This window comes from Prorops nasuta, unplaced genomic scaffold, assembly GCF_024137725.1.
Source record: "Prorops nasuta isolate Cenicafe-Biocafe unplaced genomic scaffold, Cenicafe_Pnas_1.2 PNAS00017, whole genome shotgun sequence".
Lineage (NCBI taxonomy): Eukaryota > Metazoa > Arthropoda > Insecta > Hymenoptera > Bethylidae > Prorops > Prorops nasuta.
Genome location: NW_027116814.1, coordinates 2,558,156 through 2,570,283, shown reverse-complemented (window position 1 = coordinate 2,570,283; position 12,128 = coordinate 2,558,156). Strand labels below are relative to the sequence as shown.

General features: G+C 35.0%; 1 protein-coding gene across 1 annotated transcript in view; it reads right to left on the bottom strand.

Annotated features, from left to right (window-relative positions):
* Window positions 1–263: 263 nt before the first annotated feature.
* LOC136779677 (zinc finger protein 395-like) overlaps window positions 264–12,128 on the bottom strand; it is a 105,690-nt gene continuing 93,825 nt past the window's right edge. The window contains exons 6-8 of the mRNA XM_066737396.1: window positions 6,002–6,102; window positions 5,662–5,926; window positions 264–5,513 (exon numbers count right to left, since the gene is read on the bottom strand). Coding sequence (XP_066593493.1) covers window positions 5,292–5,513; window positions 5,662–5,926; window positions 6,002–6,102 — 588 coding nt within the window. The 3' untranslated portion in view covers window positions 264–5,291. The remainder of the gene's footprint in view (window positions 5,514–5,661; window positions 5,927–6,001; window positions 6,103–12,128) is intronic.

Below are 12,128 nucleotides of genomic sequence, written 5' to 3'. Positions count from 1 at the left end.
GGAGCACGTTAAGACCACAGAATGGGGACGCCAATATTAGTTTAAATACACTTATCTTACTTCACGAGGCATGCTATTGAATGATTTAAAAAAGGATGTTTAAAAAATGAAAGGTTACAGCAAAAGTTATATAATACTTTTTTATTTCTAATTATATCAGGAATCTATAGTTAAGGTTTTCGCTTGTACATAGTTTTACACCATGTGTTTATGTATTTGTATTTTTAAAAGAATTTTAAAAAATGTGTAATTCATTCTATATATAAAATTGTTATATGATTTATTAATGTTATACTTCAATAAAAATAAATAGTCGTGTTAAATAAAAATACTTTGTATAGACGCTGAATTATTGATAATTGAAAGATCTCTTTGTTGTCGTCTTCCGCATATGTAGATATTTAAATTTGAGCATCAAATAAAGTGACACAACCACAGCAACTGGGCATAAAATCTTTGCTATAGATTCTAAAAAAAAAGTTCAAATGATTTCCGGATATATATACTTGTCCGAACTTTAAAACGACTCAATCAAAATTAACAATGAAATACAATCTTTTATTTAGCGCAGAGCATTGCGCGATACTAGTGGTTTTTATCAAGTAAAAGTTAACGATTCTCTCTCTCTCTCTCTCTCACTCGCTCTCTCTACGCTTAACAATTAAATGTTAATAACGCTCTTAATATTAATAAAAGTAAATATAATGACGATGACGATGAATATAATAATTAATATACTATAATATAATATAATATAATGATGATGGTAATAATAATAATAATAATAATTTATAATAATGTCTTTACGCCCAGCCGACCATCCGCGATCAGAGCGTGCGACTCCTGTTTGAATTTTGTCATTAATTGTCGTTCCATGAAAATAAGCACGCGTAATACTATATAGATCGAAATATGATCTTAATTCGTTCTAAAAATCGTCTTCGAAAGATATTATATGTTAGAAACGATTATAGTTCTGTCGATAGATTGTCTTTTCATGGACTCACGACAATTGACTCGCAATGTAGCCGCTGTAAAACGCTGCTTGACCGAATTCAGGAGTCGACCGTACGCTTCGAAAAATTGCATTTTAATATTCGATATGAGATCGTTTTGGTATAATCCCGGCCATAAGGTAATCCGCGAAATAATTTTCTGATTTCCTTATATATGTATATTTCGGCGATCTGGCTTAAGTTAGATCAGCCGAGTTCTTTGATCGCTCGTAATCGGCTCGCTCGTCGAATCGATCGAGATTTATTGTTGGTACATAGAATCTAGCTGTAATATTAGATGCACTGGAAAGTAATGTCATTTTTGTGTTGTTAATTTGCGTAGAGAAAAATGTCGTTACTTTCGAGTGTAGCTAATATAATATTCCGCTACAATGATTGTTGGTGTAAATTTATAAAATATTTCCTTAAAAAACGCAATACAAAGAAAAATTAAATTAATGGCTAAAATGACTATGCTCGCCTGCGGGAATTTTTATTAATTACGTTGTTTGCCTCATCCGTCCCATGAAAAGTATTTTCTATTTTTTTTAAATTATTTTTGTGAAATACAATTTTATAGTTTTCTTTTGTTTTCAAACGTGTCCAAATATTGTTATGAAGTTCAAGCTGAAGTTTATGTTTGCTTTCTATGTTTCATTAGTTTTAGCATTCTCAATGCCTGTAAATTCTTTGTTGGAATGGCACTGATACAATTTCTACATAGGTTTTCTTTTTTACGAAGTTCAACTATCAAAGATTTTGATAAAAATTGGTACACTTGTAAAATATAAAAGATTAAAATAAGGTTTTTTCAGTTGAAAATGGTTAAAAGATTTTAAGAATTATTTAGCATTAATTAAAGCTATAAACTATATTTTAAGAAGCAGGAAAAAGCAATTTTTGAATTTTGTTTACTGTTTTATCATTCTGTTTATTAACAGTTTATCTTAGGAATCAATATAATCATGGAAAAATCTGATTTAACTTTTTAAATCAGTAGCTTTTGATGTTTGCAAGGTTTCGAAAATTTATAATTGTCTAATGCATATGTAAATGATAAAATTAAATATGAAAATTTTTCTTTTCTGTTTAAAATAAGTAAAAGTGTTAAATTTCTTCTGCTTTTAAATAACTACAAAACATTTTTCTCAAAACTGCAGAGCACCTGTGTTACTGGAAACAATGGAATTCTATAAAAATGTCTATTACCAATAAAAAAAAAACGCAATTATCACAATTGTCCTTATTTTATTTACATACCAATTTTTATCATATCTAAGGGATATAGTATGCAGGACAAGACTCCTTAGTAAAAAATTCAACAAATTTCATTCTTACACTGTAAAATAGACCTTGTAAATTATGCATAAAAATAGCAGATGTAAATTTAAAGCTACTTTGTGTACAGGACTGTACTACTAGCTCAGGATTGTTGAAAGCATACATAGCCTAATATATAGATCTCTAAATGAGTTAATAAATATCTGATTATCATTTCCCTAATATTTCCAAACGTCCAATAAGATGTATTACGCTATACGTTAACAATATTAAAGCTGAGTCTCGTAGTACCATCCTGGTCATTATACATTCTAATAAATGACACTTTCCTTTGATAAAAATCGCTACTAACGTGATAATGTAGTTTTAACAAAGAAACCTACTTGGACGGCAATTACTCTCTACACTACCTGTGCTTGCAAATTTACGTCCTTGGTAGGAATTGGTAGACAAAGCTATATCTTACAGAGATGTTTTTTCCATCAATATCCCATTAGTTGCACAATGATTCGTTTTTAAAATTTGACATGCCAAAGCAAAAATTTAATCAATTTAAAATGAGTTATCCATAATGATAACATTTACCGTTTAAATATTTATAAGCAAGCGTGGCAGTCTACGCTAAAATTTGGGTAAGGATAGTGGTAATAATGATGACGTTAATGATAATGATTAATAATAATAATAATAATAATAGAGCACTCTTATAACAAAGGAGTTCTAGTTAATACAAGAGTAACAATTACGCTAAAATATCTTATACAAAGACATGAAAGACAACGCTAAATCAGTTTTCAGATGGTACGATTCTACCCATCTTTTAAAACAGTCTATAATATATTGGGTAGGTACCGGAAGTAGATCCAGTGTTGCAAACTTTGGACAATGAAACGTTAGAGTGCGTCGCACAGAGACCTCGAAATTTGGGGGAGGGGTGGAAGGTCTCCCGATAACGCGTTGATTATACTTATTGGTATAGCTGAAGATTAAAAAAAGCATCACTGGACTCTACATCCAATACGAGATGAGATCAGTTAAGCAAAATTCGTCGTATGTACGGAGGTTCGAAAGTGAGAAAGGCGTACCAAAAATTGAAAATCTGTTTGGAGTCAGTTTGGCAAACTGGAACAATCGATCGATTCTAGAGCGAGGCCTTGGATTGGCTAATTCAGAAAACTACTAGGATCCACGCTTGTGTCGCAGAAGAAACAAGTGTTCAGCAACAATTGTCGAATCTGGCAGTATTATGTAATTGGTGTATAAAGTTTTGTATCTTTCTTTCAAATCAACCACCTTTGCACTTTCTGCTTCTCGGCCCGCGGGATCCGTTAAATTTAGATAAAATATCACAATCAGCTCTCATATCGCGCGCTTTTATTCGGATTCGATTCATCAGACTTCCTTGCGTTCGTAACGGTGCACAACACAGAGGTCATTCTTCGTTTTCCTTACGATCAACAGAACCCATCAAGCGGTGAAATTGGTAAGCTATCCTAACGTAATCAAAGACTTCGTGCATCTAATATCTCCAAGCTTTAGCTTCCTAATAATATACTATAGTTTATATTGTGGTTATCTTTATGGATTCTGTCAACAGGTAACTTTTCATCGGGCTCCAGACAAATTCCCATCGTGTTGTGCTTGCGTTACCAGAAGATCTCCGATGTACTAGTAGAACCTTTTTTGCTTTAATAACGCGAACTTCGCAAACTTATTTCTGCGCTACTCTGTGTGAATGAAAAAAGTTCTTTACAAATTGCCTAAGGAGATGATTCGTGGATCAATTCGGAGGATACCAACTCGCGGATCCTGTATCAAAATAACTCGAAGGTGCGTGTTTTCTTGCCACTGGCAATCGAAATGCTCTGCCTATCGTAGTCCTCTATGGGACAGTTCTTCGCAAGATCCGAACTTATGGATGAGTTCCCGTTACGAGTATTTCTTATGGTATTTTTCTGAATATCTTAAGCCATTGCGAGAAATTACAAATTCTCCTAATATTACCCATAAATCTCTATTCGTTCTCCAGCTGATGCATATTTACACAGAGCTTGCTGTTTGATTTTCCAACTCGCAGGGTTCCAATTACGGCTACTTGATAAAAAACCGACTCATCGGTCTTGACAAGCCAGGCACCAATCTTCGTTTAAAAATCGAACGACGTATTCCACTAGTATTAACAACATTATGCGTAGTTCCATCGAATGGTTTTCCAATGCTCGGTTGTGATAAATAATTATACGGTTGATCAGTTTGTAATATGCGACGGACGAGTCGGGTACCCTCCATCCAGTAGCCATAACCGTTCCCATAGGAGTTCCGCAAGATCATGATCGAGTCCATCCAATGAGACCTGCCTCGGTTTACTTCGACGCTCTCGTAACGAGTGACACAGGCCCATGACGAACCGCAAGCTTGGAGTTGATATCAGAGATGATACAGAAGTCCGTAGTGACGGTTCCTCGAGTCTTCCGCGAAGCAAAGAGAGTTCTTCCTGACGCGAGCCGCACCTTAGCTGCTAAGTACTCGGAAAGATTCAATGAAGCAGCTCAGCTTTGCGTCCCATCGAAAATAAATTCACTACCTATAAGTCAAGGTCCTCCGGAAGAGGACCTCGTGTCTGATTTTGCTAAGCGCCATTGAAGGATGCACGTAGATTCTGAGACTGTGTCCCACAATAACTAATTAACCAAGCGAACTGACGAAGGGCTCAGGGTGGAGGAAAACAGAGTGGAGCATCTCCGCCTAAGGATGTACTTTACGAACACATCCTAACGGAGCTTATCAGTTCAGCTATTGGGTTGCTCAGAAGTGGTACATCAGAGCCATCTCTGTAGAGACTCGCAGACTCGATGACGTTCCTGAAGCTTCGGGTCCAATATCAGAAGCAGGAAAAAGTAACTCCTCCGGATACCGTTTGTTTCCGAATGCAATCGACGTTGCATGGACAAACTAAATTTATCAGATCGGTAAATATTTCCGGTCATGTGTACTAGGGTGCCTCGGAATTTGTATCTAGTCGCCGAAACGGCTACAGGCTTTCTTCCATTTGCACTGCGTGCACCACAAATCCCGGTGTTCCATTCCGTACACCTTGCGGCACTTTTTCGTCTCTCCCCGAATACGGCGTGGGGAGGACGGTAATTTTCCGGGAGACATCGTCAGTAGCCCAACGTTCTGCTGATGGTATGTCTGGAACGGTCGTGGTGATAGCTTTATGTGCTTTATCGGTGTGCCCTAAAAGGAAAATGGGCATTAATCTCTGATGTGTTTTCACGACTTAGGATAAAGGTATAACTCTCGTTTACTATTAAATTCCATAACATTTTGATCGTTACAGAAAGAGCATCGATGGATAAGGAAGGTTAACCCAGTTGTTACTTACCGGTGATGGAGAGAGGGTGTAAGCATTGGTACGTTCCCTAATGCTGACACCGGAATTTTCCTGGCAGTTGGTAGTTACGGGAGCTGCCTCCAGGCGGAGCTGCTTCTGATACTCTGGATCCTCATGGGGGGGCCTCGCCATGTCGCGATGAGACATTGTCGGTGGTGAGCTCATATGATCCACCGCCACCTCTTGGTAATAGAATTCTTCCTCGTGATCCGACATATCATCATCTTCCTCGCCGTACTCCTTGGTGCTCTTGGGTCTGTAATTTTAATCCTGATCCTCAGTAGGCTCCTAAATTTAAGTTTCCTGCAGTCTTTTCATCCGTACTACATACCCAAGATGCAGTTGCCGAACATGTTCCTCGATGAGAGTAACCGTAGCTTTTATCTCTAAGCAACCAGGCCAGGTACATTTGAACACCACTGCTGCATTTGCCTGAAACGATACGAAAACAATCGTAACTATGAATTCGTTATCGATAGAGTTTAATAATAACAATAATAATGTTGAAATAGGCAAGATGAAGAATTTTATTGTACGGATGCTTTTGGGAGAAATGTGGTATCTCTACGGAAAGAACGAGAAAAGTTGGTGCATTTGGCCGAAGCGCGGTGTGTTGGTTCGAATTCCAGGAAAAGTAAGCTTGGATCAATACCACGTGACTGCTGCTGGGGCCGGCCGGTTCGATGTAAACAAAGAAACGTGCGCGCGGCGCGCATCGATTTCCCCTCTTCACGGTCCTATTGCACGTCTGACTTTCAGCTCACAGATTTCTCAACTTTCAACCCATTCTTGTTTTATCCCATTGTCTTAGGTCTTGGACATATTTGTGAATCGTTTGCGCCATTGATCTACGAAGGTTTTACGGTCGAGACTATCGGTTGGGTTTTTTGGGCCAAAACATATTTATTTTTAAACTCTTTTATGCCAAAAGTCGCGCGTTGCACCGATTATAATGCGAATGGAAGGTTTTTTATCGCGCAAACATCAGAAATCTGCATCTTAGAAACCATTCAATGATACTGTTACACCCTTTATATGATGAGGAAATCCCTAATCCTATGAATCTCTGGAAAATATTGTATATATATTTATGAACTATTAAAGTCCTGCACTCTTTTGTTCGTCCATATCTTCTATTTTTGGAATTATTGACGAATTTTAATTTTTTATCATCTATAGTTAAGATGAAGTGGTTGGTACTTTTGTGAATGAAGAAATAAACAAACTTTTTCATGTAATATAAAAATATTTAATATCCAATTTGTAAACAGAAACTACGTTTTTAAAATAGATATTAACGACACTTATATGAGGTTTTTTAATTATTGTGAGATAATTAATGCATTTCCCTATAAACCACAACAATCATATCAATTTAACTCTAATAAACATTGGTGAGGAGACTGTGCCAAACGAGATATTTTAATACTTGGAATTTTGTATAAACCTGTTAGTGGGAATAACAAATTTGTTTAACAACGAAACCATTCGAATACATGGAGAATAATAAATAGCCTATCTTCTGTAGTTATTTTACATTTTTAACGAGTATTTAAATCATGCATACGACAAATTTTTCATTATGTGATGTATGTTTTGTTCTAATCCTCTAATAACAATAATTCGTTAAATTAGCTTGACGCAATTACGGATGTATACTGCAGAATCCACTTCTTGAAACGTCACAAAGGAAGGATATATGAAAATGTATATCACTGTAACTATTCCCAATTTAAATTTAATTCCAGTATAAGTCTGATTAGAATTCTAATGGTAAGAGGTTTCGAGAAAGTCCTATAAAATTACAGAGATAAATGCCTTCTAGTATCTAAGCTCTGGAGCGTTTTAAGTAACGGGCACTGTATAATTAAAACAGCGGAAAATTAGTACAAAAAAAGGATTTATATAGTTTGAACTTATGTACTGGAGTGATAAACTAACTCTAGCAGGAATTAGAAAACGGACCAGTAGTGACTGATTATTAGCCCACATAGTCTGTTAATGGCTGATTAATTGTGACCATTAATAACTGATAATTTGGTGTGCTTACTGAATGATAATATCAATCCAATAGTAGGCAAAGGTAATGGCCCAATGGTTACGATATTTATCGAACCACTAATGGACCAAATATGATACGGATTGAATATTTACAAAATTAAAAATATAGATGCAACTAAACGCATCATCATTTTACGAAGAAATATAGAAAATCACATGGGAACTCAATACCATGCATTTTGCAATTTTTATAAATAAGGAAATCAACCAATAGAATATAAAATTCTTAAATATGTAAAATCTAGGAGAAATATAACATAGTAATGATCGACAGCTTTTGAAATATCATCTTAACCTTTAACCTGCCAATAAAGCCACTATAGTAACTTTGGGGTAATTTCGATAATGTATTAACTATGTATGTTATTTATATTGACAAAACTTTGAGAAAAAAGAACCATTATTTGTATGAAAAATTCTAGTAGTCCAAAGGGTAAGTCCTAAAATTGAATAAAAACTTCTTGCATTATCTGGATATTTATTTGTTCCTCTTTTATAAAGTATGCTAGCGAGAAAGCAGCACTCATGTGACATCTATATTTTTATATGGAAATTAAAAATTCAGTCAATGATTTTCCATACATTAACCAATTAGTGGACCAAACAATGTCCAACTAATTCAAATTTAATGTTGGCCATTTATTGTTAGCCACCATCAGCTGATAAGTGTGGCAATTGTTTATTCTAAACCGTACATCCACCACTGGTTGGCTTTGTTTGCATGATTAGTGATTCCTGCTTGGGATACCAAAATCACAGATCGGTTTTACCTGAAATCTATAGATTTTCAAAAACAACATTTGAAAAAAATTTTGTTTTCCAAAGATAATTCTTTAAGAATTCATGAAAATTGTTGAAATTGAAATCAGTTTTCAAACAACATTGTTTTTTGATAACTAAGATTTCAGTTAGACTCACTCTGTAATGTTTGTGTTTACCTTATGCTCTTCGTTATACGTTGCTGTTTATTTAAGCATCATAAACCCAATCTGGGTACTTTCTGACACCACCTCGCGTTGTCAGTCGACAATTGAATGGTTAATGAAAATTGTTCATTATACTTGATTACAAAATTGAAAAACTATGTTCAATTACGTTGATAAAAGGCAGTTTGCATTTAAAACTTTTCACCTTTGCTTCGAACAAATTTATAACTCTTCTAATGACACTAAATGCAATATTCAAGCCTAATAAACACCGTAATTATCCAGCAATCAGTAATTAGTCACCTATTAGCAAATGACCAAAAATTCCTAAGTAATTCGTGGAACTGGTACCCCAGTCGAGCTCGGCGAACCACGATAGCACTCGCCAGTTACTACAATAGACTCTTGGTAAATATTTACAAAGTTCAATTACGCAGAAATTCCCCTGTCGATATGCGTTATCTTGTAAGAAATGCCAGATGTTATGGATGCTCATTCTTCCCTTCAACATTTCCAAATATGTTCATTCAAATCTCGCACACCAGTTCGGTAAAAATCTAACAAACGTTTCCCAAAATTGCTCGTGTCAGTGGACGAAAATTAAAGAACGTCCTCGAGTTGTTTTCCGGAGGACTTAAGGGGACACACGATGATTCGTTTCAGTAAGGACTATGGGATTTGTTGATTGGAAGAATCAGGCGAAAGGGGCAAAGAAGTGCGAGGTAAAGGAGCTCTGTCTCAAGGATTTTGTGACATCAACTTTCCGAAACGGTACAAGAGACACAGCGGTCTACAGTCTACACAGTGCGCGGCTGTGGCATCGTTGGAGGTCAGAGACCCTCTATGCCGGCCGCAGCAGGCAGGCAATCCTCTCCCTCTGCTTGTGTTTGGTTTTGCTTCGCTTTACCTTACCTTCGCTCTCCTTACTTGGCCGTCCTTCCCTACCCTTTGCCCTTTACCTCCTCTATCCACAACATCCTCTTTTTTCCCTTTTCTAATACCGAACCCAACCTGATCTATACCCGTGCAATAACGAGGATGCTGTCAAGGTCATTTCTTTTCTCGCAGCCTAAACACTAGAACCATGTAACGTTACGTTAAATTGGTGAACGACACTCGTGCAACTTCGTTTCGTCATTTTGATAAATTCAGGAAAGTGTATAACAGTGGATGAGAGATATTTAGGATTTGTTTACATTGTTGATTCACTGGTTTTGTTGATAACAGGACTGTGTTGATGGAAGGTTGTTGATTGTTTAAGATTTGGGATAATGGTTGGAGATTAAAGGCTTTTTGAAGGTAGGTGGGTTGCTGCATCTGGTGAAATAATCTCACACCAGAGATATCATGAGAGAAAGAGGATCTGTGCGGAGTAGAGAGATAGAGATAGGGGAGGGGGCAGAGTGGCAGTGTGCAGGGATGAGTAAGTCGAGGCAGGGTTGCCGTGTCCTGACGCATCGTGCACGATACAAACTACAATGTTGCCGTTAGTGGACATGCCCGAGCCTTAGGGATGCAATTGATTCAAATGCAAAGGGTGTTCCATATTAACCCATGGATGACTTTCCTCAATTCGATTTTTTGGGCCTCCCACAATCTCTGATGAGAGATTTAGTACAAATTTTTAATAAATTCTAATCTATTCGACGTGTTTTGTTTTTATGTAAGATTTTTTTCAAAAATAATTAATCTATGACAAGTACAATGTAAATTTAAAAAAAGGAAAACTTTGAATGAAAAATTCTACGGTTTTTTGTATATAAAATTATCTATCATACTCCTAAGATTTAATTTTTAAAAGGTAAACTCGTTTTTACAATTTATCATTTTTAAAGGAATGTTATATAAAAGTAACTAGATTTTTCATTACAATGAAATAATTTTGACTATAAGGAAACTCTTAATAAACGATCATGATCATGTTTTGATCAAAGGCCCTCTGTACAGATTGCTTCTATAAAAATTTGTATCCCTAAAATCTCCCCTTTCATAAACATTTAGAAAACATGCTGAAATAGCTTCATTTTAATAGGAAGTATGGAACTAAATTTTATTTTGGGTTTAAAATTATTTATCGATTCATTTAGTGTTTAGATTCACCACTTCGAAAAATTTTAAAGCAAAAAGCTTCAGGTGGCATATCATTTTGGAGATTGACATTTTGGAAAAAGTCAAACCAAAGCACTTTCGTTTAAATTTCAAATTTTATTTTATATAGATGGACTAAGAAATGTCTTCTAGGCACTATATTTTTATTTGTTAAAGTGACAAAAAGTTTTAGCTGAAGGCAACAAACTTATCATATTTATATATGTATATTTCCATAGACAATGAAAACAGTTTCAAAATGATGTATCACTCCAACCTTTTTGCTTTTTAAATTTGTTGAAGAAGTGGCTCTAGATTTAAAGGGATGTAGATATAAATTTGACACTAAGACAAACTTTGATCCTCCTGCAAGTTAAAATTGACCTATTTCAGTATTTTTGACAACCTTCAACGAACTGGAAATGTTAGGGATGCAAATTTAGGTTCAGACGCACTGTATGGATTTAAACATATAAAAAAGGAAAAAAATAAAAATATAAAATAACAAATTCTCATAGTCATAAGCTAGCAGAGTTTTTCTTAAGACGTTTTATAATTAAAAACTGTCTTCATCACTGTTATAGTTTGAACCAAAAACTGTACAAAAATTAACCCTTTAAAAATGAAAATCAATAATATTTAGGAGAGTCGAAAGTCGAAAATATTTATCTCTTCGTAATAGTATCAAGAATTTATTTTTATATGAAAGAAAAAGAATCTTCAAAGTCAGTAGCACTTTACGTAAAATATTTTGCAAAGCTTAATTCTCTCAGCTAAACTCAGAAACCCTGAAAACACCTGTGTAGTAAGTTTCAGTTAATTTTGAATTACGTTCACCTCTATTACGGTACTACATTGCTTTGTCGTTAACCCTAACTAAAAACTTTAGTACAAAGGCAAATGTGAGATATTGAAGAATAAATTCTTAAAGTTTTACTTTTTGAACATAACAGAAATTTAGAAATATAATACTTGCAAATTGCATAATCTATTTCTTAAATGGTAACCCTCTTTAGGATTTTCAAGAAAAGAAATGATTTCTTATTGTTTTAACAGTTTACGTAAGAGTGATAATAATAATCAATGATATTATGAACCACTAAAATTTTCAAGTATTTAAATATTTAATTTTTGCAGTCCTTGAGAGGTCAACTCCAGCAGATACTGTTACAGACTATCAGTTGGTAACCGAGATAGTACTGTAATACATATTAAAGGACACCTAATATTCTGCCAATGATTGATCAAAAAAATAGCAGCCAAACTTTGATCATAACATTTGACCAACACTAGGCCATGCAAGGAGAAATCAAGAATTGTCTTACCAATGCTTTGCCAAATGAAAGTAGGTTCAACATTGTTGAACAACATTTGGTCAAGCAG